Source organism: Takifugu flavidus, chromosome 7 (genome assembly GCF_003711565.1).
Source record: "Takifugu flavidus isolate HTHZ2018 chromosome 7, ASM371156v2, whole genome shotgun sequence".
In the NCBI taxonomy this organism is placed as follows: Eukaryota; Metazoa; Chordata; class Actinopteri; order Tetraodontiformes; family Tetraodontidae; genus Takifugu; species Takifugu flavidus.
Genome location: NC_079526.1, coordinates 14836033 through 14863344, shown reverse-complemented (window position 1 = coordinate 14863344; position 27312 = coordinate 14836033). Strand labels below are relative to the sequence as shown.

At 43.7% G+C, this 27312-nt stretch overlaps 3 protein-coding genes across 9 annotated transcripts in view; 1 reads left to right on the top strand and 2 right to left on the bottom strand.

Moving 5' to 3' along the window:
* Positions 1–92: 92 nt before the first annotated feature.
* LOC130528409 (GDP-L-fucose synthase-like) lies at positions 93–3092 on the bottom strand. Of its 2 annotated transcripts, none has more exons than XM_057037738.1 (10): positions 2784–3092; positions 1949–2103; positions 1733–1847; positions 1461–1589; positions 1312–1385; positions 1106–1239; positions 773–918; positions 637–699; positions 383–482; positions 93–300 (listed from the first exon to the last, which is right to left on the bottom strand). In XM_057037738.1, exons 2-10 carry the CDS (start codon positions 2101–2103, stop codon positions 245–247), a joined length of 972 nt encoding a protein of 323 aa, XP_056893718.1. In that variant the 5' UTR covers positions 2784–3092; the 3' UTR covers positions 93–244. The 2 variants fall into 2 exon arrangements, with proteins under 2 accessions (XP_056893718.1, XP_056893717.1); XM_057037737.1 differs by having other exon boundaries at positions 637–716; positions 787–918.
* Positions 3093–6728: 3636 nt separating this feature from the next.
* serpinb1 (serpin peptidase inhibitor, clade B (ovalbumin), member 1) lies at positions 6729–9550 on the bottom strand. Its single transcript, XM_057037734.1, has 7 exons — positions 9400–9550; positions 8737–8918; positions 8117–8254; positions 7916–8033; positions 7662–7804; positions 7391–7558; positions 6729–7192 (listed from the first exon to the last, which is right to left on the bottom strand). Exons 2-7 carry the CDS (start codon positions 8902–8904, stop codon positions 6785–6787), a joined length of 1143 nt encoding a protein of 380 aa, XP_056893714.1. The 5' UTR covers positions 8905–8918; positions 9400–9550; the 3' UTR covers positions 6729–6784.
* Positions 9198–27312, top strand: part of mylk4b (myosin light chain kinase family, member 4b) — a 28020-nt gene continuing 9905 nt past the window's right edge. Inside the window, exons 1-5 of one of the 6 annotated variants that reach the window (XM_057037713.1) lie at positions 9198–9331; positions 9746–9856; positions 13661–13772; positions 16712–16841; positions 21335–21587. In XM_057037713.1, coding sequence (XP_056893693.1) covers positions 16777–16841; positions 21335–21587 — 318 coding nt within the window. In that variant the 5' untranslated portion in view covers positions 9198–9331; positions 9746–9856; positions 13661–13772; positions 16712–16776. The other 5 variants (XM_057037715.1, XM_057037716.1, XM_057037717.1 and 2 more) reach the window with 5 other exon arrangements.

Sequence of the window (27312 nt, the reverse complement as noted above, 5' to 3'; positions counted from 1 at the left end):
ATGTTTTAGGTCGTTTGAACCTAACAGTATTTAAATCCAAGTAATAAAATCTCAAGAACTGCTAAATGAATTTCAGACCGAGCCACCACAGATTAAATCTGAGTTTTTTTGTTTTTTTTTAACTTATTTATTCAAACACCTGCAGCGTAGAACCTGCAACAGGAAGAGGAACGCATCAACGTCCTGATGGCCATCACAGCAGCTCCTGAACGGCAGACTGTACCGCTGGTTTTTAGAAAAGGGTTCACTTCCGGGCCGAGTCGTAGTTGGCTACAAACCAGTCGCAGGTTTCCTTTAAAGCTGCAGGTAAGATCAGGAGCAATGAGGTCAAACATGAAGCCAAACTCACAAACTGTCCAAACTCACAAACTGGGCCTCTCACCTTGATCGAAGGGCGTGAATTTGAAGTCTGGCAGGTATTTGCGCAGCTTTGCATTGCTGGCCGTCTTCTTGAACACACCGTCTGCTTTGCTCTTGTCAAACTTGAGGTCACCAGTTAAGGAAATGACATGAAAGTCCCATTTGCTGGCGCTCTCAAGTCATCCTGCATTTGTGCTGCAGCTTGTTTGCCAGCAGTTGGATATAAGGATCTCTCGGATTAAAACACTGCTTTAATGTAGCAGAGTGAAAGGATACAACGATTTCTCCATCAAAGTCCATGGCTTTCTTCACAGCCTCTGCTGCCTCTTTGATGGACACCTCAGCTTCATCATCACCTGCAACCAGTTTAAAGTAAATGAACTGGTGAACTCTAAAGATACGAAGCTACGACGGACAAAGTCTCACCGCACAGGATGACCGGATCAATCTCATCATAATCTCTCAAGGACCACAGAATGAGACGAGCCAGGTCCACAGAGTATATGAACTGTCTCCTCGGGGTGCCGGAACCCCAGACATCCAGGGGAGTTTTGTCCCCTAAATGATAGGAACAGAAGATGTGAGTGATATTGTAGTGATCCAGACCCTTAACTCAAGTGTTCCAGTACAGAACTGGTTTAGCATCAGCATCTCCCTGTATTTTAACAGGATAAAACAGTATTTATTCTTCCATGTGAAGACAGATTTGTGACATGTTTCAAGTGGAAACAACAATATGACTCACTCTTGGCGATGTAGGTTTTGTGTATGAGGCCCGACAGCACGTGACCATCTGCCAAGTTGAAGTTGTCATGAGGACCAAACACGTTGGTAGGGATCACAGCCGTGTAGCGCCGTCCGTGCTGCTCGTAATAACCCCTGCAAAACACACACAGCTATATAGAAAAGACTCTCCCAGCTGGCAAATTTACTAAAAACCAGCCTTTCTACCTGTTAAGGATAGCAACCGTTCTCTTTGCGTAGGCATATCCATAGTTTGAATCATGTGGTGGCCCTAACAGGATCTTTAACACAGAGAAAATGTTTGTCACGTATTTACAGATGCTTTGCAACAAGCTGCAGCCACGTGGTTGTTTTACCATCGATTCGTCAAGGGGGAAGGGGGCCTCATGAGGGAAGATGCAGGTGGAGAGGCAGGAGACCACCTTGGTCACACCAATTTCATGTGATGCCAGCAGCACATTGTCATTGATGGTGAGATTGTTTCTCTAGAGGAGATGAAGCCATCAACACACAAGATCTGACATTCAGCAGGTCAAAGCAAAGCATGTGAATCTTTTATTCTAGTGGCCTTTAGTGTCACAGTGGAACCTACCGACTGAAAACTATGGTCATATATAGTGATTCATACCAGGAAGTCCAGGTTCTGTCTCATGTTCATGAAAAGTCCTCCAACCATAGCAGCAAGGTGGATAACGTGGGTTGGCTGAAACTTTTCAAAGACTTCTCGCGTATTCTCCAAATTCCTGAGGGCAGAATTCAATAACCGAGTGAGTGTTCAGGCAGCCTCTGAGCTGGGTGTGTCAGCAGTGTTTTGTTTGCATATGAGTGCGCGCTATAACCTTACAATAGATTGATATCTTTGGAGGAAAGGAATAACCACTCCTCCCCTTCCTTGGCTCCCCCCATCTCTTTCACCACACACTGGAGGCCCTTGCCCACCATGCCAGATCCTCCAGTCACCAACACCCTCCACGGTTTCTGGTTATCCTGAGAGCTCATCTGGAATAAAAAAATATGCCAGTGTGCATAACAGGTCGTTAAAATTAGAAGATAGCCTGGCATATAATGCTGTCCAACAGGCTCAGCAGGTAGAAGTAAACTTTATTGTGTTTGAACTGCTCAAGCAGTGGCCACAACATTCACAAGCTCAGTTTGAATGACTGATAGATTTGACAAATTAAAATTTAAACTCTTAATATATTCGAATAATTCATGTCTTTTCAATTTATTCTGACACTCCATTAGGTAATAATTGTGATTTTGCATTAAGCATGTGTGGAAAAAATACACAATACATTTGAGGGATTTCTGTAATAGACATGTAATAATTCAGATACTGGACAGAAAAAGCAGCTCAACTAACAGAACAAATCAGTTTGGGCTTGTGGGCTTCACACACCTCCCACGTAAAAGGATGCACATTTCCATTTACTGAGGCTGCACAAGAGCATCAGATCAATCCGGTTATTGGGTCTTTTAAAAAGTTCTGTTGAATTTCCCATTCCCGTACAGACATTCCTGATGATGCTCAACCTTTAGGACAATTGGCAGCTAACTTGTGTCTTCTAACAAACATCCCGAACGACACACTTTTGCAAATAAATGCAAAAGCTTCCACGCTCACCGAGTTTCTGATTTAGAATTCGCCATTAATCCTGCACGCCTGTAACTTATCTCACCTCTTCTTCCGGATTGATCGCTTGTCCACCGTCTGACAGTCCAGGTAGTCAAAGTGTCCAAATTGTGGCGTTGCCAGAGGACCTGCCAGCGACCAAGATGGATGTCAGCGCAAATATAGACAACAAACACCAAACACCGCTTATTAGATTAACTGGATTCCGCAAGTACAGCACATAACAGCACGACTTTAAAAATCCAATCTAAAACTGTATGAAGAGTCGGATCTGCAATCTTAAACTGTCCAGCAACATGAAGTAACGGGAGGACAGAAGAGCCTTTTATTAACACGTTAAAGGAAGCGTATGGCGGATTTCCGGTTCTGCCTTTCAAAATAAATATTTATTTAGTGGCTCGATCTTTTTTAGAGCCCGGCGCTTCACACTGGCAATGCAAGTTCCTAGAGTCTCTTTTCCACTAGTTTGCGAATGTACTTTTTCTTCCCCGCAGCATTTGATCCGATTTAGAGCTTTTGCTTTTACGTCTAAAGAATATTCTCACTGGTAGTGCTTCATGAAATAGACAAAGGCATCCAAATTGGGCCAACCCTTGTAGTTAAGGCTGGCGCCTGTCTGTTAGTTCATTTTAATCAAATTTACAGGAAATGTTGGCCAAATGGTCCAAGGAACAGGGCCCAGTATTTCAGAAATAATCCTACAGGATTAATCCAGGTGGATTGGATTTTTCTCTGATCTGATCCAAAATCGGGTATTTCAATGCAGAATTTATCCTGAAGATTTCAATCTGGATTTGTAAATCCAATCCTGCCAAAAATCCAGATTTTTGCGACATTTGGGTATTTCAGAACTTTGGTCAAAAATCCGGATCATTTTGATCCTGAAAATCAAGATTATAATGATCCCACCTCAGAGGTGGATTTGGAAATAATCCTATGTATGAAAAATAGTAATTTCTCACAAATGTTGTCTCGAAGTAAGTTATTTTGAGTCATTCTCATCACAATGTGACTTCAAACACTAAAAATCAAAATTATATAGTTGATCACAACAGTCTTGTCATTTTAAAGCATTTTGTTAGCATTTGTGTCACACAAATACTAGTTTGATTTTACATTACATATAAAAAGGGACTATTATGCTTCACGTTGTAAAATAGAAATAAGCTTTTTGAAATATAGTGATGTACCATAATAAACATATACATTTTGCAAGACAGCATTTATTGTAACAAAAATATGACCGTTAAAATCAAAAAAGAACTGAAAACTTGCTCTCAGAATTCCATTGAACCACAAAATAAATAACTTTTCTGTAAAGTGATTCACATTAATTGTTTTTCAAGCAATTTAATTTGTAGTTTCACCTGTTCTTGTTTCAAGTTTGTTAAATTAATCGGTTCATTGGTGAGGACGAGCTGCTGTTGCGCTCGCTCTGTTTCAACTTTCAGGGATGATCCTGTGTATGACTCTTTGGCCTTTTGCTCCGGCACGTCAAGGGTGGTGGTTGTGGTGATGGTGTAACCCTAACCACATCAGCAGCTTGGGTCAAGGTCTGGCTGGTGGACAGTTCAGGTTGATCGGACTCAACAAAGGTAAGGGTGCTTGTCCCATCGCTTGACAGATTGAGTGGCCCCTGGGAGCCAATAGACTCTCCCACATCACAGGGTACAATCCCATGCAAAGCTTGAGAATCCGCTCCACCAATAATATCCAGAACCACATCAGTAAACTCGCCACGTTTGGCAGGTTTATTGCCTGTTGGAGTCGTTTTGGCCTCTGAGTGGTCTTTAGTAGCTTTTTGTTTGAGATTTTTCCATCTCAATGTGACCTGATCCACAGATCTGCGTTGGCCTCCACCGGTGGCATTAACCAGTTCTGTTATCTTCTGCTGAAATAGCACATGATAATTTTCACGCACACCTTCAAGCAGTGCATTTGTTTCAGTCGCAGAGGAGTGACCTCCTTCGGTCTTGCCCTCCATGTTGTCTGATTGTAAGTCACACCCAGGCTGGCTCTCTAGACTACCATGAGGGATCGTTAAAATCAGGTGTGGTGGGACATGGGTTTGGCTAAAAAGGGGTTAGTAGCAAATAGATTGAGCAAAATGACAGCACTCCTGCATGTGATGCAACAACGTCAGAGGCAATACAAGCCTCGGCAATATACTGAACGACCAAATTTACTTCTGCAGTACTCTGATGAAGAACTTTATTCAAGATATCGTTTCGGAACACAGGATATTATTTATTTATGTGATGTTCTTCGCCCTCATCTTCAAAGACCAACAGTGAGGAGCCATGCCTTGACTGTGGAGGAACAAGTGTTGATTGCGCTTCGTTTTTTTGCAAGTGGATCGTTGAAGTTATTGCAGATAGCATTGGAGTCACAAAATCAACAGTGGGATGCGTGATGCATTCTGTGGCAAGAGCTCTTTCAAGTTTATTAAATGAGTATGAAGAAATTTCACAAAACAAAAAACAGTTCTTTTCCATCGCAGGAATGCCGAACACTATTGGTGTGATAGACTGCACACATATACACATTCAAGCCCCTCGTGAAAGAGAGTGGGAATTTGTAAACAGGAAGGGGCACCATAGTATAAACTCCAGATGGAATCCTCCTTGGTGACAGGTTATCCTCTTCTTCATTGGCTGATGACACCTTTTGCAACAGTCACAAGCAACTCACAACAAAATTTCAACTATGCTCATACATCTACAAGGGGGACAATTGAGCGCATCAGTGGTATACGTAAACGGAGATTTGCCTGCCTTAATTATCTCCGTGTGGAGCCCAAAGAAGCCTGGAATATTATTTGTGCATGTATTGTGTTGCACAATATAGCACAAAAAAGAAGAGTGCCCATGGAGGAGGACGACGTTCCACTTCCAGAAGGTCAGATAGAGGCGCCACAACCACATCAAACTGACGAACCAGCTGGGAGAGCAGTCAGAAGTGCCATGGTTAGTTTGTATTTTTCATAAAGAATGGGACAATTTCAACATAATACACTTTGATTTCACTTTGGAAAAAGACATGAGTAAAAAGTCATGATTCATATATTGTTTTTGAAATTTTGATTTTGTTTGATTTTGTTTTTTTATAAAATATTCAGGATTGATTTGTTGAAAATTATATTGATTTATTGTTACATGAGTTACTATTTTAAAGTTATAACATTGACATCTAAGTAGATAGTGGTAAAATCTTTAAATAAAATGTGACTTTTAATTTGACACATGGCGCTTTATTTTGTTTTTAAACACATCACTTCCTGTTTCCTGGCAATGATCCAGTGGGAGGGACGGCTTTGGAAATCCCTGTCCAGGTGAATCATAATCATTTTGATCCTATCATGCAAGGTTTTGAAAAACTGGGATAGATTATTATGATCCACAGACCAGGATAGGGGGATTTACAAATCCGGATCATTTTGATCTGGATTTGGAGTTTTGAAATACTGGGCCCTGATGATTATATTTTGACTGAGGGAGCTTTGATTGTCCAAAGAGCATAGGCTTCACTTTTATCCTTAATATTTGGTGTTTTCAGGGGCTGGTGTTGCATTTGCCCACTTTGGCCTATGAACTGGATGACAACTATTGTAAATATGTCAGTATGAATGTACCTAATTGTTATCCAACTCTGACAATGGGCTTGCCGTTTCAGAAGGCAAACAAGTTCCATATCCTGCACTGAGATACACCCAACCACAGTTGCCTAGCAGCTTTTTTAAGCATTGTAACCAACTCATTTACCCAAACGAACTGCAAAGAGATCTTAAAACATTTACCACCTGGTTGTAGATCGAACCTTCTAAAATCCCCAAATTGTGGAATATTTCAAGTGATGGTGGTGCACTACAGGAATTGGTGCCAAATGATTTTTTATTTCATAAATTATGTTTGTTAATTCCCACTTGGTGGCCTAAACTAAAACAAATAGCATCCAATTCAAGATGTTTGACTATTAACAGGGAGAAAGATACTTTGTTTCAGGGTTTTAAAATACTTTATTTGTTTCACAAATGGCCCCATACTTCATCTACTGTGGAGATGAGTATCTGCCGAGGAAGAGGATGGACTTGGTCTTATTGTGTCTGATGAAGAAGAGGAAGGGGTGGTCAGCGGTGAAGTGTTCCTCCCTGAGCATACAGAACGCTACCATGCCCGCTGTGGCTGCGGCTGCCTCCGTCCCTTCCTCATTCACCTCCACAAAAGCCTTATGGGCCACCGTAGACAGGAACAGTCCTCCATCACCGTTCATACCAGACAAGTCGGCCTTGGCTGCGCAGAACACATCTGTCATGCCCAGTTTGGCCAGAGCCTCGTTCATTTCGTAGTCTTCCTCAAGTTTGAATTTGGGCAGGTGGACGAGGACTTCAGAGTGGACATCCATGTTCTCCCTGTTGGTCCATTCATCAAGCTTCTCCCGTGTCAGCTCGTTTTCCAGCTGCAACAACATATTCATTGTATTTAAAGTAAAACATATTTCATAAAAATGTGCTATTTAGCTGCTTTTGTCATTACACACCCCAAAGTCCTAGCAGGAAAACCTCAGAAACATCGGCATCAAGTCAGCTTTGCAAATTGAAACACTTTTTTTTTTTCTAAAAAGGAAAAACCTGTCTTTTGTTTTCACATCTTGCACCTTCAGCAGAGGGCTCGGGCCATCTGTGGTCTCCTCGGGCAGCAGGATGAACATGCTGAGCTCCTCCTCCACATACGGCAGCTCCAGGATCTGCACACCGTGTTCAGGGATGTAGTTGTAGGGCAGCTTCTTCATCTGGTACATCATCTGGACAGGCTTGCTCTCATTCTATCATACCAGCAAAGCACAATAAATTTAATTCCACTAAATTCCACATATAGCCACCAGGGGGATATCAAGAGCTTCTGAATTTACAGGCTGAGCTCGTTACCTGGTTGACTTTAAAAGGCATTTCTTTGGTATTTGCCTCATCGAAGCGATTCATCCAGTTCCCTTTGAAGTAGATAGCATTAACCAGAGCCAATCTTGTCATCGTGCTGACTGTTCCTGGCTTCAGAAGATCTTTAATCTTATCTGAAAGGCAACACACACAGGACAGAAACAGTGATTGAGACCTCTCAAATAGGAGGGTTAAAAGTGGTATTTGTTCAGGACATGGGTGGAACCTAAGGTGGAACTTCTCACTCTCAGTTTGCTCCTCAACCCAACTGTTGATCTCTGCTCTGCACTCCTCTGGGGCCCCGATGAAATCAATGGCCTTCAGGTCAGCATGGTAGTACTTCTGTGTGGCGTCGAGGAATTCCTGAAATCCCAGAGGAAATCAATCCAATCAAATACACCGTTTGGTTCCTTGCAGTTCGTGATGGGTGTAAATCCAGAACCCACTGAGAGGAAGTTGGCGGTGCTTTCTCCATAAAGTCGGTTGGCTAGTTTCAGAGTGTACGACGCAGATGGCGAGTTGATTTCGCCGTTGAGCGTCTGGAAATCTGCGTGGACATCTTTACCGGAGCTGAACGAGAGAGCCTGGAGACATGGAAAATCAGGTTTATCCCACTGTAATGATTCAACTACCATTTGAGTCCATTTTGGTGTTACCAAACCTTCTGTTGGTCAGTGCTTCACACAAGTTTACCCATTGTTCTGCTTTTTGTGCTTGTTGTGCCCCGTGTGTACAGCTTTGTTGAGTCATTTATTCATTTTGAGGCTGTCTCATCAACCAGGACATCATTAATCTAAAGTGAATCTTGAACAACACTCAAGTAAACAGGCTACTTTATATCAGCTGAACAGGTTCCATGAATGTGTGTCTACAACTGTGTGTCATTAATGAGTTCAAGGTTCACATTCATTTGACTCCACCTGAACAAAAGAATACCTGTCATTAGATCATCAGGCAACCGACCTTTGGACCTCCAACGTCTTTAGTGTAAACTAGCAGAGCAGTTCCTGCAGTTTACAGCTTTTACTCATCATCTATCATGTGATAAAGGGCCAGGAGTTCCTACCTGGGCCATCTGAGCCGCCGTCTCCCCTTTAGCTCCCAGATAAACCATCGCCAGGGCTGAGCTGATGCTCAGTGGGGAGACAAAGATGTTCCCGCTGGGATTTCCTTGGCTCAGAGTGCGAAGCAGCTCCAAGGCAAAAGCTGTGTTTGAGCCGCTGATGGCTGCCATGCCTGAAAGGTTTCCTGTAAAGGACGAAGGGCGTAAGACAACTTGCATTAGTGGTAAAGTAGAAAAGTAGACAACTATCCATCGAAACAGAAGAGAAACAACAGCTACACACATGTGAAAATAACATTTTCATGCTGTAAAACACTGTTGAAGTTGAGGGGGGTAAATATGCATTAGTAATAATGACCACCTGGGGCTTCCGTACCATTTCCACTCTTGATAAAATGATCCGTTGTTTTTAACATGACAAATGCTGGAAACACTCCCATGAACACGCCCAGACTGTTAAATGGCCAAATAAACCACACTTGATATAATATTCGCCATCTCTGTGGTTGCAGACGCGTTTAAGTACCCGGAAATAAATCCTGTAAAACGGCGGAGGAACTGGAGGAATAACGGGATGAAGGAAGCGAGAAGTGACAGCGTGCGTGGCCTGTGCGGGTTTGCGGAGCCTGTCCGTGCGGTGCGGTGCGGTGCGGTGTTAAAAGTTACCTGTTTTCTGTGACAGCTGAAGCCCTCTCGGATCGCGCACACCCCGCCCGTGTGACAGTGAAAGCACAACGCAGAGGCAGGCGCAAATGCGCAATATTCCCCGCAGAAGAGAGAAGCCGCAGAGTTTGTCCCGCAGGCCGGAGGGGGGGGACACCGCAGCTCATTTATACGCAGCGGTGGCCGGTGGGTGGGACGCGTGACTGGGCGATAACTCACAATACGGCGAAAAGAGCCGGAGAGGAGGAAGGAATGAAGCCGAGCGCGGCCGAAAGCAAACTTTACGCAACCGTTGTCAGACCTGTAGGTCTCCACCTTTAATCATCTGACTGTTCTGTTTGCTCTACAGTGATTAACGGTGCACGGAGACAGGAGTTCGGTCTCACCCCCGCCCAGGCCGGACCGCACCCGCACGTCAGGCTTCACGCAAACATGCAGTTGGTTTAGCAGCATTCAGCAGGTCAGTCTGGTCGACCTTTACCATGTGGTGTAATGTTGATTCAACCCCTTTTAAAATGATATATGCCATTAACTTTCTCTTTAAAGCCCACAGAGAACCAGGGAGGTTTTTAGGGTCTCAGTTTATTCCACAATTAGAGATGTGAGGGAACACACACACACAGACACACACACACACACACACAGTGGAATGTGAGGTTTATGTCAGCTCCCCAGACTGTATAAACAAAATCCTGCACTTTTTTTATGTCTCTTGTACTATAAATACACTGGACCTTCCAGCCATTTTCATTTTTTCAAGACCAACATGAACTTAATTTATTTAGATGATTTCAATGATGTTGTTTTTGCCCCTCAGCCTTGTAGTTCACATGCTTTCTGCCTTGGTAGCTTTACTGACAGTAGATCTAGCTGTTGTGGTGGGTCTTTTCATCTGTTGTGTGAAGTTAAATCATCTTTTTGTCGTAAAGACGAGGTGAAATTGACGGCTTGTTGACCAGAGTCCAGACTGAAGGGATGTTGCTCCTGTAAAGCACCTCATCAGTGAGGTGTGTCAGCGTGATTTATGGCCTCGTCTTCTCCCCACCTGTCATGAGGGTTTACAGGGAGGCCTTGGTGGCCGCGGCCACATCCTAAACATTTCTGATTTATAACCAGGGCAGGACTTCAGACCTCACTGTTGCATAACCAGCTTCATATAGACCTTCTCAGTATAGAAACCATCCTGCCCTCTTTTTGGATCAGAGCTTTTCACATAGTTGTACTTTTCTTTCATGATTTTATTATACAAACATGTCTGAGGAAAAGAAGTTATTAGTTGTTGCAGGCCAACAAATAAAGTTTTAAAATAGTTTATTGTCTGCTTTAAGGATTTACGGTCCTGAAAGGCCAAAATGAGAGTTTATGAAATGCAGACGTGTGTTAACACCTCCCAGGTGTTAGGTCGGTTTAATGTACATCTATCTCTGGGTTCAGTTTATCATCACATGCATGAATTGTGTTCCAAGTGAATCTGACCATCGGGAACTTCCCATTATATGAGAATAATTACTGTAGATGTTTATGATCCTTCTGGGGTTTTTCCTCCGAATGGGGGGAGCTCGCACGTGAGCCTCGCCCCCTCGCTCTCTGTGGTTGTGGTTGAGGAAGGCATCTCCATTAGCACCAGGAACTGTCTTTCCTGTCAACATGGCCTGTCTCTGAAAGACCCTGACCCATTCACACATATCATCCATGTCATTGGTGGGCAGAAGTGAACATGCAACGGAGCCTTTCAGCAGGTCAAGAGAAGTTGTCTCCATGTGCCTAATGCAGCAGATTCCTCTCGTGGTTACTGATTAAACACCTCACAAGTGTGGCTCTGCAACTTGCCACGGGTAATATTGGATCTCAGTGGTGCCTCTGTGATAGTATGTGCATGTAGGAGCGCACATATAAGCAACCTACACCAGTAATGAGGGGTGACGTGTGTAGATTCGATAGCAGATCAGCTGCAGCATCTTCTGTAGGGAAGCTCTCGCTTGTGACGATCTGATTCATCAGGATGCCTCTTTCAACCTCAGGAACATCTGCTACATGAGAATCATCAGGATTTATAGTCCTTGATAGCTTCAAATCCCCATTTAGTCTTCTTCCACAGAACCTCTCCTGTTTATTACTAATAATTGATCTTTGATGTTCCAAAGGTTTGTTCAGACGACTAAACTGCTAAACTCTGTCATCACAGATTACCTGCGTCTCTGCTAGGTTCTCCACATCTCTTGGTCTAGTAAAGCAACTTATGACATCCAAATTCAACACTGCATGTCCTACACAGCACCAGTATTGTTGCCTGTTTGTTTGCCAGAATAATCCTCATCCTCACCCTAATCCCAGCTACCTCATTTCTTGCTCAAGGCTGTGATGTTGCAGAGCAAGTTCTACATTATTAGTATTTCCAAGAGTTGGATTCAGTTCTGCCTGAGGGTGTGTGTGTGGGCGTGTGTGTGTGAGTGAACTGCCCTTGACCCACACCTGAACTGTCAGCGAGTAGAGCTACAACTGCTAAACAAATAAAACCTGTTGGCTGCGTCAGCTGAATATGGTGGAACAGACTTTACGTGTTTAGGGTACAAAAATGTTTAATGACCACTGCACTAGGAAGCATTAATTCTATAATTATGTGTAAAAACGAATTCTATAAATGTAAAAAACTGCCACCATAACCACACCTTCGTGTCGTTTCTCTACTCAAATATTTGAACGCTAGCCACATTCCTGCCTAACTTTCTTGCAAAGACCAAGAGGTCTGCAAGAAGATGAGTCTAGAAAACATGACGGGACGGAAAGCAGACAAATGTAGCAGCATCCTGAGTCATTAGCACAAAGCTAAACTTTCATCCTGATGAAAGTTGAATTCATAAACATCCGCCTCCTTTCGTCATCATGGAAAAGTGTTTTGTTCGATAGTGGCTGGAAACGTATCACACGTCAGGCTCCTGCGGTGAATGTTTCACTGTACACGTTGCCTGGAATTAAATAAGGTGTAAATTGATACAGATTGTGGCGCGTCCCAGCTGCCTGATTGAAACGACCGAGAGGGGAACGTAGAGCGCACGCATGTTCGTGTCCACTCAGATTTCCTCAGCTTTGCACTTTGGCGTAAAACTAAACTCCAACATCCTCCTGATGACTTCATGCTGTGAGACTCGTATCGTAAACTGCCAACTAAATGAGAAAAATGCACGAACAGGTCCGAGAAAACCACAAATACTCTTTGGAGAGAGTAGTTTAACACAAGGAAAGTGTTTACTCTCCAAAGTTCAGTCTTACTTTGAGATATACAGTACGTTCATTTGGTATTAAATGTATGTTTAGTTGGGCTTTTAAAAATAGTCTTTAAAATTGGGGAGGTTCAATTCCCATGGTCTCAGCAATTAGAAGGTTATTAAACGATATGTTGAGCCTGAGAATAGTAACTGGTAATGTATAAGTGCCTCTCGAGGCACATTAAGATGGGGACAGGCCACCAAACAAGACTGATTGACAGATTATTTATTACAGCGGCAGAGGTGAAATTTGAAACATCAACGCACGTATCAAAGACCTTTAATTACCTGCAGACAGCTTGAAAGCTCATCAGAAACCTTTTTATATCTTTTTCGTATTATCTAATGATACATAGGATTTAGGCTTCACTCATTTTCTTAAGAGGCCATTTGCTGATCAGTTTGGAAGCAAGCGACCAATCTTGGATTTAGTTACGAATTTACTGTGCAAAAATTACACTACTGAGTGTGGACTATGAAGGCCTAGTGACTATGCACTAGTGTGAACACGTGCTACTCCCACTATCAAAGGACTCAAAAGCTTTCTTTAGCAGGACACAGTCAGAAATTGGAAAGCTGCCGGAATCTTGAAGTTCAAATGGTTTCAACTCTGACCTGGGATGTCACTGACCTCTTAAAGCGAAGCAATGAAATAACAGCTGTATCTTAAATAGTTACATGCAGGTGTGTGTGTGTGTGTGGTGTGTGTGTGTGTGTGAAGCCTGTTGTTACGCTGCAGCTAAGTTCTGGGTTTCATTTTCCTCTAATAAATCACAATTTAAACATCTCTTCCAAAGCAGCTCCTTGAAGAGACTCCGCCTCCCCCAGTTAGCCAGGATCTATTTATTTATTATTTCATCACCACTTAAATACACCAGACAGCAAAACCACAAACGCGCTGCAGCTTAGCAGACATGAGATCATGTCCATGCGTGTCACCGAGCGTGGAAATCCTCTGCGAATGCACGCCAGTTCAAAGCAAACGCTGTTGTCCTCAGCTCTGCCCACTGATGGACGCTGCCCCCCCCCCCGGTCCACCACTGTGGCATGCACGCAGCTGCGACCTTCGCCGGGATCATCAAGCTTCTGCCTTCCCGATTGAGATTCCAGGTAAGATTAAACGTGGCCCACGGAGTTCTGTGTCAGCGTATTACCCCTCGGCCTGCAGAGTGGGCAACGCCGCCGCTGCTCTCATGCAGCCGATGAGATTTGCACTTCATACAATGTCATTGCCACAGTGTAGAAATGGAGATGTGATACTTCGTTAAACCAACCCTGGTGAGCGATACACTGAGCATTCACCTCCGTCTGAAAATAAACGAAACTGGCTTCTGACTCGTTTAAGAGGCTTATAATTGCTTTAATATCTACTTCCCATACAGATGCTTCACAGCTGAATTATAATTCATGTTCCAAAATTCCATTTGTTCCACTTCTCGAGACTCGGCGTTGCAGGTCTGGGGCGCGTTATCTTATCTCGCTGACTTGTGTGAGTGCTCATGGAAACTCTGAGTGCTGCAGAGCCACCCAGGCTTGTCGCTGTTTGAATTCACTCAAACTTACAATATCACGCCTCCATGGGAATGTTTTCTGGTTTAATATATGGCCTCTGACACACAAACAGGCAGCATTGTCCCATTATAATTCAATTGAGGGCAAGCTAAAAATAACAGGAGTGGAATAAAAACATGTGGCGACACACTTGCGCAGATGTAAAGTACTGCTAAACCCTATAGCAACAGTCACGAGTGTAACTAATTATCACAGCGAGAGGAGCTAGAGGGACAGGAGGGCGACAGAAGAGCGGAGAAGGATCGAGTGTCATGGTCGAAGACTCCACTGAGCTCACTAAAGAAAAGGTTGGGAAAACAACAGATAACCTGAGAGATGATAATGAGACAATCCTGCAAAGATCTGGTGCAGGGAAGAAACCTGCATTTTAAAATGTGACAAGCTGAGACTGTTGAGAGCTATTGGTAGCAAACACGCCAGAACTGGTCGCTAGTAATCGAGCTATTTCAACCATCCTGTTTTCCCCAGAATTGTTCTCTTTATTATTGCCTCGCATTTCCTTTTTTTAAAAGATCCCAAAAAATATTTGTATGTTGAAGGTTGATCACATTTTGATTAAAACAAATCATGTTTATTATAGAAACAGAGATTTTCCACTTTAAAACACTAAAATATCCTACTACAGTACATTAAATAAGCCCATGATGTAAATTAATAAAATGTTATGTTATATACATTTATTCTACATTTATTAAGTCCCAGAAACTAATATCAACTAAGTTGATAAAAAAAATCCCAAATCTTCCAAAATCTTCTGACCTGCTCATTTTAACTTTAACAAATTTCTAAATATATAACGTGGGTAGTAATGGCAGAAATTCTTGTCCAATCAAACAAGCCAATCAATGAGGGAAAAGGAAATATGAATGTTCCACAACTTGTGTGTGAGACAGAAGCCACTGTTTATTACCAACACTGTGTCATTCTTTTTAATGTTTGTGGGACATTTAGACACAGAGTGATGGCAAAATACTCAGCTAACATTTGAAGCATTTTTCAGGCCTCCAACCGAGGTCACACAACTATGTAGCCCTCAAATTTACTGTAGCTTTGATCAGAAAAGGGAGGGAAATGCCAAATGTCTCGAACAAGTCCTCCCTCCCCAAGGCACAGTTACAGTTGGTTACAGTTGTGTCGGTGGTGGATCTCCCCTACGTGCATAGCAAGATAGACACTTCCTGAAGTTTAATTATGGAGCTAGCTACTGCTAGCACCATGTAGCTTAGCTGCTCAAGTTTAATTAGCGTATGCTGGCTCGTATTGGACCTGCACTTACTGCGAATGATCAGCTCATTTCAGATTAATTAAATGCTTGAAGCGGCAAACATTTGGCATTTTGACCACGACCCGCGCCACAGTGAGAGGCCTTTTGCCAGTGCAGTCACTATCGAATTCCCCCCTATTCCCACGGCAACCACCACGTTGCACTCAATATTAGATGGAGCAGGATGTATGTAATCGCCTGAGACTGAATGGGTGGAGGGATGAGTGGAGATCCTCCCCAGGGTGTCAGTGTTCATGGGGAACAGGGTGGCCACCGGCTCGTCACTGGCCTGAGCGGAGAGCCGAGGGGGGCCCCCGGGGACAGACTGCATCCAGGAATACCCACGGTGGTAGAGCTCCCTCCCTAAATTGGTGTGGTCTGGGACCTTCCAGGGGCCCCTTTAGAGATGACACACAGGAGTACGTTATTTTGCTTGTTCTGTCGCTCACGTCTGTTTCTTCCAAACGGGTTTCCCATTCTGATCCAGCGTCCCAGCAACACTCTCAACCGGGAAGACAAGTCGGGGCTCATCCGATTTTACAATCTCCTCTTAATAGTTGTCAAAGAGCTGTTACGTCAACTGAGGTCTGTGGGTTTTACAACTTTGATACGCTGTTCATTTGACTTTCTCCATCTTAAATTTCACGACTCCCATGACTCAGCCTACTATTTTACCCGATACAGTGTATATTTAGTAAATGTGCTCTCCATATGTGTTATGATATTATTGCTCTGGTTAATCTTCTGCTGCTGCAGCGTTTAAGTGGACAGGAACTGGGACTTATTGCCAGCATAAACAAAAACAAAGTGGGTATATATTTTAGATCCCAACTGTAGCTCTCCCTGGGGCCATTTCACCCCCCCCCCCCATCCCTTCCTCCAACCTCTCTCAGTCAATCATCTCTCCCCTTGAAGAGACACATGGCACTCTGGCATGCCGCTCATTCCATTTTAACAAGTTACATTCCCTGGAACACTTCCTCTCCTGCGTCCCTGCTTGTGGTCCCAGGGTCCCAGACCAGACTAGACCACCCCCTCCATCTCTTCTCACACACCCCCCTCTTTCCTTCACCCGCCCACCCCGGGGCTTATCTCTAGGCATCAGTGGCTCCCACTCTCAATCGGTCAGAGCCTCTCGCTGAGTGAACTTTTCCATCCGGCCTCTTTGCCGTTCGTCTCGGATCAAATCGTTCCTGCTGTTTGGTCTGTGCAGGGCAGGACAACACCCACCAGGACCCTTATTAACCCAGCAGAGAGAGGACACCATCCGCCTCGTCCATGAGAGACATGGGGGGGAAAGAGAAAAAGGTTCTGATGATAACAAATGTGCCCAACTATCAGGGGTGAGTCTTCTATGATTCTTTTGACCACAGAAGGACCCAGTCTGCTACGGTGGTATGCTAGAATCCTATTCCTTAATATCTTTAACTGCAGTCTTAGAGAGGTGTTCTTGACCTCCCCACCCTGAATATTGGTGGTATTTTTCGGAAAGGCAAAGCAAACTCTGACCTGCGTAATGCTCGTGTTTTGAATTCTAGCACTGAGTTTTGTTGTGGTATCAGTTACGCTCAGAGCAAGGTGCCACTTGTCAAGTTACCAACACAGACTGATTTATTAAGCGCTCTTAATGCCAGGCATGAAAATTAAACTAATACTCAACAACATTATTTGCTCGATATCTATTTTGATTTTTAAACCTTATTGAGTCTTTGAGAAAAAGGCTGAAAAGAGAACCGACTATCTTTCCTATCGTGTTGGGAGTCTTTCTAAAATAAAGTCGTATTGTGGGTTTAGTTTCGATAAGGAATAGTCCCCAAACAAACGTTTTGCTCTTAACATTGCAGTCGTGAAAAAAATCTGCTGCTAATGTGTCGGTTGTATAGTTTCTGTGCAACTTTATGCGCTGCGGTCTAAAATAAGAACTTTGCTTTGTTCCCAGCGAAATGGAAAAGCACATCGAGGGGAGGTTCTAGAGTTACATGTTCCTGCAAAGGATGCGGACTTTTCCTCCGTGGGCCAGACTGGAGGGACACCCGGTGTGTCTCCTGGGGCACAAATATCAGCATCTGCAGGCAAAACATGATGCACAGATCTGTGCACGGTTAAACTCGTACACTGATGTGCAGCACAGAGCGATTGAAGAGTCTTGTCCTAAAATAACATTCTTAGGCGGCTATCTGAGAGAGTGCCGGTGGTGATACTTTCATTATGGCTTGGCTTTAAATCTGCAGAGAGAGTTGGCAGGGACTCAGTTGGGAATAGATGGAGCAATATAATCCTCTTGATCCCGTCATTCTGTACATGTTGTGCAGTCAACATGTTAAGGTTTGAGAAATGGTTGATGCTGAGCGTCTCTGCTCCCTAAACAAGACTTTTGATGGATAGGTTCCCTGGAAATGGTCGATTTGCCCCTTCAATGAAGTCATTTAAAGAAATAAACTTGAGGCTACCTCAGATGCACGTTGACCCCTGATTCGCACATGCTTTCACTCTATTTACCGGTGTTTGTTTTTGCTGTGCGTCTCAGCTAAGACCAAAGACAGATTTGGTGGGATGATGATGTTCGGTGCTATTCTCTCCCCCCCACGAACCTCCTCCCCCACATTCCTATGGTTTATAGGCTTTGATGATGTTTCCATGCGACTACAAACATGACAGCAGAGGCTTGTGTGAGAGAAAGATGGGCTGAAGACCGTCCACTGCAGGCTGCCAGTCCCGCTTTGGACAGTCGGAATTAGACTTTCTTGATGGTGACAAAGACCCTCAAATGGCCCCTCTTGGTGCATCTGTGATGCATCCACAGGAACAAATAAACGGAATCAGTGTTTGAATCGCTCCCACGCTTTTTTAAAATGCAGCCACTATGAGCCGAACACACAGCACGTATGCAACTGACACACATGCAGCCGCCTCTCTGTCTCCTGCTGCCACTTTAGGATATCTTAGCTGAGGGCCACAGCTGTCCGATAAAGTTAGAGCTGTTGAGACTTAAGAGCTCCGGAGGTATTTATTCCCAAAGTTTTCATGTTTGAGATCATTTGGATTGATTCGTTTTGCAATGTTGAAGCTACACGAAAACACACGTCAGACGCGAATATTTGCTGCTTATTTAAAAACAGAATCATTCACTCATTCAAATGAAATGTTTTTGGGTTTTTTGTTTTTAAATACAATATTGTAATTGTATGCGTTCAAATTTACATTTGGACCTCATCAAAAATCCTTAAAATAATAAAAAAAATTAAAAACTACATAAAGTGACTCCACAATCCCTTGTTAAACCACTGTATCAGCAAAAAAGAGGTTATTAGAACTCTTTCTGTCCTCACCAAACCCAGGAAAGAGTGACGCTGAGGCTGTGATCACCTGTTGTTGTCAGCGTTGGTGGTGTCTCTGCTTTTAACACTCTCTGTTGTTCCCAGTGTGTTCAATTAGCGTGGTACAATAAACCCGCGGCTATGTTCAGGCTTTGGTCAATACTTGGCCACGGCCATAAACACATAACTTTAATTCCGTGACAGCAAAAACATCCAGATGGGGAGCAGCGTGCCGACACGTCTGCCAGAATTCAACTCCAACTCCATTTGTAATTTACGAGGTTCATCAGACAGATAAATAGAATATTCCTCACTGAGGATCATTATTGTGCCGAGGCCTTCCTTATGAAATAAATAGAATTAAATTCAGATTCGTAATTCAAATGCTGAGGCGATCTTCTTTTACGGTGTTCCTCAGGGATCTGGTCTAAGACTCGTGCTTTTTCCAACCACATGTCAATTCTGTTTTTCCAGCATTCATTCATTTCTGGAAAAAACAGAACTGAGAGATAAGTTGATAAAGGGGCAACAACAAATTCCACAGATGCAGTAATTCACTGTTTCCACCTCAGTTTTAGTGCACAAACATGTACATGCTAATTGGTGCCCTTCCACTTAGATTTTCACCTTGTTACGCACTGCTGACCTGTAGTGTCCCGAATGTATTATTTCATTGCTGGTCTTTATAGCTCTGACCAGCCTTGGCCCTTCTAACATTACTGACCTTTCACCTTTTGCACCCGTAATGGCGCCCCCTGTTGTGCCGGCCAACTGTTGCTCTAACGATACCCCAAAAGGAGTGGCGGGAAGGAGTTCTCATTTTCAATGATTCAGCTCCATTGTATACCTTCTGTTTAATTACTTAGTATTATTATAGTATTATAGTATTATTATTACTACACTAGGCAATGACGGATCGGGTGTAAACTTTTCTTCTTTGAATCACTCAACTCGGCAGTCATGAGCTTCACAATCCACAGCCCCTCAAAGAGCATCAAAGAAATGTGGGAGCCCCTCCCATCGGTTACGTGGGATTGTAACAGACAAGATGGGATCCCTCGTCTGTTTTATAGAGTGGGATTACTGAGGACAGCCAAGCAAAGTAAACACACAAACTATTGGCCCTTTGCATTCATACACAAGTCAAAGACCGCAGCATACCAGACACAATACCCTTACGCAAGAGCAGCAACTGCAATGAGTCGAAGTGACCACAGTAGAAAGCTCTCTGTTCAACTGTAATTCCTGTCTGTCTGGCAGCACAGATTCCACCAGCTAATGGGTTTTCAGCAGAGGAGCTTCCATTTCTGGCGACATCGTGCTCCTTGACCCTCTCTGAGTACTGAAATAAAGCCCTTTAAAGTGAGCGGCCAAGGGTCGGCTGCCCATTTAGAGCTCTGGCCACTGAGATGACTGACCTCCAGACAGTAAACAGCCTCAAGTGTCGTCCGTTTTCAGAGCGACTCGGGTCCAACCCCGAGATATGGGCCTAATACAGACTGAAAAACATTTCTCTTTAAAACGTAACCTAGAGGTTGAAATGCCGTTGTTTGTTCAATAATCCAAACTGTTGGAAATGCTCCTTAAGCTATATCAGATGATGGTCTGATGAACCATGTTTTAAATGTTGAGTAAGTTCTCTGAATAAGGAAAAATGATTATGGTATGATGCGCTATATTTTCAGATATTTACAAGACAGATATGTCGACTCAAAAATAATATAATTGAGCGATCTTAATATAGAGGCACGTCCATGTCTTTTAGTACATAAACCATCATAACCATAAAGATAAATAGAGCCAGAAACAGCGACAGGTGCATCCCCTGCTGCTCTTTCACATTTAGCGACGGAGCTGAAATTCTACCCTTAGAAGACCCCCGATGCTAAAGAACAGCCCTGGCTGCTGCGGAAGGTCTGCAGCCTTAGAGGCTCATGAGCCACAGTGAGGTGCAGACACTCTCTGACCTCAGGAATTGTCAAGCAAAGGCACAACAGTTGCACTCTGTGGGCATAAATCCCCCCCAGCCTTTGCTCCCTCTGGGGCTCCCCAGGTAGAGAGGCAGCCGCCCCCAGGGAGCGTTGGGGTGGGATTCTTCATGTTGCTGCTCCTCAACAGTCAGGACCAATGTTTTGTTGCCCTGTTGGACTCCACCAGGGGGATGAAGAAGGCTGCGGTATTGCTGCTGGTTTCACATCGAGAGGTGTTCCGTGGTTCAGTTTGATAAATGCAAATTTAACAGTTTATTATTCATGTTTGTCAATAATGCATCAGTTTATTGGTCTTTTGTGAGGGATTATAATTTGGATCTAACTTTCCAAAATACAAAAACATTAGATATTACAATCAAAATGAGGTGAAATTCTTTCAGTAAATACTCAAACGTTAATTTAATAAACCTTCTTACTTTGAAATTTGATCTTTCAAAGATTATATTACTGAGAATGCATTTATTGTGCATTTCAAGACAAAATTCAATGATATATTGAGGTTTCTAAACTTTATTTTGTTACTTTCAGGTCAGGCAAGAAGTCCATATGCAATGAGTCAGTCTCTGCAAAGAAAAATGGAAGACTGTCATTATCGGCCATCCCACCACCCATACCCATGTCCCCCATCGTTGAAAAGATGGAGGGCCTGAAGGCCATCCACAACCGCAGCAACAGCCTCCGGCTGGGCCGGCTGGCCTTCTACCGGCACCTGGAGAAGGTGGAAACCATGAGGAGCTTCTGGGAGCTGAAGCATGTGGAGATGGAGCGAGGACAACAGCAGGTAACATGCTCACATAGACGTTAGTTCCAAGTGAGTTTAGCTCAATGAATCCACAAATCTACCGTCTGTTAACTACGTTCAACCCCTAATGGAATCAATTCCAAATGTCAGAGCCCAGGCTCGGGTAACCCCGGGCAACGGAAACACTATCCTGCTCCTTGGCACGTGTTTTCCAGCACGAAACCCTCAGTCAGGCAGAATGATGCTAGAGTAGAATGGTGCTCACTAGAGGGAGCTACAGATCTTCTCCAGAGTTTGAACCCCAACACACACACACACACACACACAAACATATCGCACATACGATCCCCAAACAAACACACAGGCCTGGTTGCCATGAAATGGTGTTCCTGGGCCAGTTTTCTTTCATCATTGATAAACATCTTTCAACATTATTTAAAATAAACACAGAGGTTTTACTGTTACATCCTGAAAGACCAAAATGTCAAATGCTCTCCTGGAACATTTGAAAGGTAACCGTGGTGATCCGCACAACTATATTAAATTGTAATGTCAATAATAATATGTGTAACACTTGAATGACATGTAAACCTCTCTGATAAATTTGAGGTATTTATATTTTAGTGTGGTCCAACTGTAAATCAGTCATTAGAGGCCAGCAGGCAGCACTTAAGGAAGTGTCCCACTTACCCAGGAGGCCCCGTGTGTAATTCAAGACCCCGGGTTGCGTCATAATTCACGTAGAGCAACGTTTGGGAGCTGCCTCTCTGCAGGTTCGGCTGCACCTTTGCCCCAGTACCTCTCCACAGCTCCTTCCTGAGTCTTCTGTCCACCTCCCTCACAGCTGTAAGCTATCGTTATCGTATTTATTATAATTATCATCATTACATCATGAGGAATAGATCAGATTCCCGAGATTCCCGCTCAGGGATATTTTCCCTGTGGAAAATGAGAACTGACGTTGAAGTTCCTTTATCGACGACATTGATTTGATAGTTTGACAGTTTTGTTTTCATGCTATTAATTCAGATATTTCAGCGCTGACAGCTTGTCGTGTGTGGGACAACCCTGAAGTTATGATTTGAACAGATTGATTACATAAAGTTGTGTCTGGACCGATGGGCTGTTCCCGTGCAGAAACCTGAAATTTGGCCATGAACATGATCCTTCTTTCCTGACTCAACCCCGTCAGCACCGGGCCTGCTGTTCCTGAAGAACCAACCCAGGACTAAATTAGCAGCAAGGGGTTTGTTCACGGGTGCACGTGACTGTTGATGACCTGCTCACTGTGCAGTGGTGATTGTGTTGGTTTGCGTGGGGCTGGGAGGCAGCGCCAGACAGAAATACATCGGTGAAGTGCTGCGTCCAGAGTTAAAGGACACGACAGGAGTCTCGCTAACATACCAGCAGAAGCAGCAGACATCTGATTCTGCACACAGCGACGACACCCCGAACCCAACACCACCTGTCACCTTCTCGTCTCGCAGACAGCGCGTCCTCTCCTTTTAGGTCATGGGAAGGAGGCAGGGACGGAGCCGGTTGGGGGGTGAACGGTTGGCTGGGCAGGCAGGTAACCTGACAGGCTCACCGTTCCTGTCTGCGTCTGTAGAGAACGATGGTTCGTTACACAGCCACAGAAAACTGACCGCCGATGCCTCTCCATGCCAGCGCCTTGCTGCCCGCCATCTGAGACTCCTCAGGCCAGATTAGAAAGTAGAGCCTGTGCAGGTGCACAGCAGGGGCAGGAGGACAGCTTTTCACCCTGTTCAACATGGAGAACTTTCTCAGGGATAAAGATGTTTGGATCTTGGGGAGTGTGTGTCTTGTGGCCACTTTTCTGTGGCAACGGTGGTGGAAATTACTCTTTAACAAGAAGAGGCGGAAGAGCACCTTTTCTGCAGACACTCAGGTACTGTTGCACAGCCCGGCGGACGTTAGTGAAGTTAGCTTAGCATCAAATAAGTTGTAGTCTGAATACAAATATCTTCATTTACAGCCGACCTGCTGAAAATTACGTACCGCGTCTTATCATGTTACCACTCAAAGTAACGCGGACCTGATGCCGAAACGTTGTATGATGGTCAGCATGGCATCATTTTTAGATGGACTCAACAATTATTTTATCATTGTGAAAAGAGATTTTTTGGTTTGTCCCTCAGATAGCAGGAAATTAAAGATATCAGAGAGAAAGCGGAGATACTGCATCTACTGGCATTTATCTAAAATTCCACATTTAAAGTTCCACATTTTTCACCTTTCAGCACATTTTAACTGCACACTTTAACTTTTCACATTAACTGTCAGAATACTGAAAAGCGTCTCATACTTTACATGATCTCTGGCAAAGATCTGGCATGCAAATATTACACACGAGTCCCTTTAAACTGCCTGCAGGTGGTTGATGGAAACATCAAATATTTCAGTTAGAAAAATAAGAGTGAACACAGAATGGGTTTATCCTGTTAATTAAAAGCCTCTCTATTTGGTGAAGAGCAGAAAGGGTGCTTTATTATTATTTTATATTATATTTGAGTTCATTAGTCCAGTATCCAGTTCTCCTTCTCTGGTTAGTGCTTTCTAGAAATATTGACTCATTGAGACGTATCAGACCTGGATCCAGTCTAATGATGGCTCAGATCTTGTCCATCGTGTGTGTTAAGCAATATTAGTGAATCTGCAGCCATTATTAGAGCTCATTAAACACATTACACCTCGTTATAACCATCTCTTTTCCAGAATCAACTCTAATAATCATATACAAATAATTCAAATGGAAGCAAGTATAACTGATTCCTCATAAAGGGTGGAAGTTGTGTTACTGCTGCTTCTAGTTAGTTTTCATGTTTAATAGTCTTATTAATGCAGGATTAATAACCATCACTTCTGTTGTTGTTTTTCTGTATGAACAGGGCAGTTATGGTTTTCCTGTTTAATGCTGTTGACCTAAACAGTAAAGAATGAAGGAAGAATGATGTGAATGCAACTTGTATGATTTACATGGCATTTCTGATTGTGCAACACTTTTGTTTGAACCTTGTCCTTAATATATAACATCTACCCACATTAATGAATCATTATCAAGCATCCAACACTAAATGATGCAGGCTCACTGTGTGTGAGGTCATCTGTGTGTGGGAGGGTTTTTTAATTCTAATTTGAAAAGAAATGTTCTAAAGAACATTTAGAAGAAACAGTAGTTGCCCATCAGGAGCAAAATCTTTTGGGAATCCTGGAAGACAATCTGATAAAGCCATGTAGACTCAGTGAAAGCTACAGGAAGAGATTAAAGTAACGAGGATAAAGTCCTGGATTTATCTGAGCCAAATCCCCATCAGACCGGTCCAGCTGAGAGGAAGCAGGACTTTTAAAAGTGCTGCTCTAAAATCCAAACATAACAAGCCTTAATGTGACTAAATATGTTTCAAACTAAACGACTGAAAATAAAACTAATTGCATAATCAAAGTTAAAGTCTGTGCTGCATGAACCATGCAGGACTTTAACCTGTGCTAATGTGAAGATGACTTAATGTGCAAAGAGCTTCTGCTGGACATGATCCTCATCTTCACACGGCTTAGAACAAATAATGTGCAAACGAATACAACCGGGGTGATGGAAGAGACTCAGTGGAGACGTCAACAGCTCCAAACAAACTTTATGACACTTTTTTCTAAGCCCTGATATCCTACAACTGACAGCTGGAAGTAAATTTACAGCATTCTCTACCGAATGACCAGGAAGAGGAGTAGTTAATACCATATCATTCATAGCAGAACGACTGTAAACTGCTGTTAGTTATAAATAGAATAAAGACTTTAAATAAATAGAAGCTTTCTGATCCACAGGAACAGTCCTGTTGTATGTTAGCTGAACCTGCAGGTTGTGATTTGTTTTCCAGATGCACGGTTTGTGTACGGCTCTGCAGGCCGCCTGCTTCGCTCTGGTATGAGGACTCTGGAGGAATGTGCTGTTTTCGCCTGGTCTCACCGGGCCTCTCGGCTGGTGTCCACTTTCAGCCGTTTGTGTAACTCCATGCCAGCACAGCACTGATGAATAGCAATGGCGCCTTCTACACCCCTACACAAACCGAAGCACACACAGTCAGCACACATTGGCTCGTTGGCCCTGTATCATTTATGTGGTGCATTGCAGGCGCTCGTCGAGTAAAATGATTTATCGTCTAATGTGTCATCATGGCCGCTGCCTCTGCGCGTCCTCATCAACATGAGTTATACTTCCTGCTTCATTTAAAATGGTCTCTTATCTGAGTCTCTAAGGAACAGTCCCTGTAAAACCCTGTAAAAGCAAATGTAAAAGCTCCGTATATGTAAAACAAAACCAGAGAAATAGTCAAATGCTGTGGTTTTCATAAGTGTTAAATTTACAGATTTTTTACAGCCATTTTCCTTAATAGATTGTAGTGACTAAACTGGACAAATGGGAAACAAAAGTTTGCGCCACCTAGTGGTAAAGATATAGACTGCAGGAATGTAAAACTGCAATCCCCCTCTGATCAGTCAAATAACTATTTCAGCCAATTTCAGAATATTTGAAATTGATATGAGTATTATATTGCAAAGGGGAAAAGAAATCCACAAATTATTTATGACTTGTGCAGACTTGTTCAATTTCTAAACAGTTTTAAATGCAATAGACAGAGCTTGTTAAAATTTAAACCTCTTGTGTTTCTATGACCTTGTCATAAATACGTGCTGAAGTATGGAGCAAGACATCAAGCCTGAACATAAACTCTGCCACCGTACAGTGAATCTAAAGTGAGAGCAGGAAGAATTTGAACTCCAAGTCAATATGTATTCACAGCTGGTAAAATTGCTATTTGACAGCAGGATGTGTTTATGATCCGCAGCCATGTCCAGTAGATATAGCATGACAAGCAGTGATGTTCAAGCCTCATTGAAGCTGCGTGCACAGGAGGCTTAGTGGGTCGAGGGTAACCATCGAGATGTGACCCTCCTTCCAAATGCTTTATTGCTTTCCTTGGGCCGGGTTGTCCTTTCCATGGTCGCAGGAGTCCCGGTGCTCCTCTGCTGCCATCTACTGTTTAAAAACCAGATGGCAACAGTCGGGGGCAGTGCCCTTGGACTGGCAGACCGGGGTGGTGGTCCCTATTTTTAAGAGTGGGGACCAGAGGGTGTGTTCCAACTATAGGGGGATCACACTCCTCAGCTTCCCTGGGAAAGTCTATGCCAGGGTGCTGGAAAAGAGAATTAGACTGATAGTTGAACCTCTGATCGAGGAGGAACAATGCGGGTTTCGCCCCGGCCGTGGAACCACGGATCACCTCTTTACCCTTGCTGGGGTGCTTGAGGGGAGTTGGGAGTTTGCCCAACCAGTCCACATGTGTTTTGTGGACTTGGCTTATGACCGGGTCCCCAGGAGCACCCTGTGGGGGGTGCTCCGGGAGTATGGCGTGGAAGGTCCCTTGATAAGGGCCGTCCAGTCCCTGTACCAAAGGAGCAGGAGTTTGGTCCGGATAGCCGGTTGTAAGTCGGACTCGTTCCCAGTGAGGGTTGGACTCCGCCAGGGCTGCCCTTTGTCACCGGTTCGGTTCATAACTTTTATGGACAGAATTTCTAGGTGCAGCCGGGGAGTGGAGGGTGTCGAGTTCGGTGGGCGGAAGATCTCGTCGCTGCCTTTTGCGGATGACGTAGTTCTTCTGGCGCCATCGAACAGGGACCTCCAACAAATGCTGGGATGGTTCGCGACCGAGTGTGAAGCGGCAGGGAAGAACTGTAAGCCTTAAAG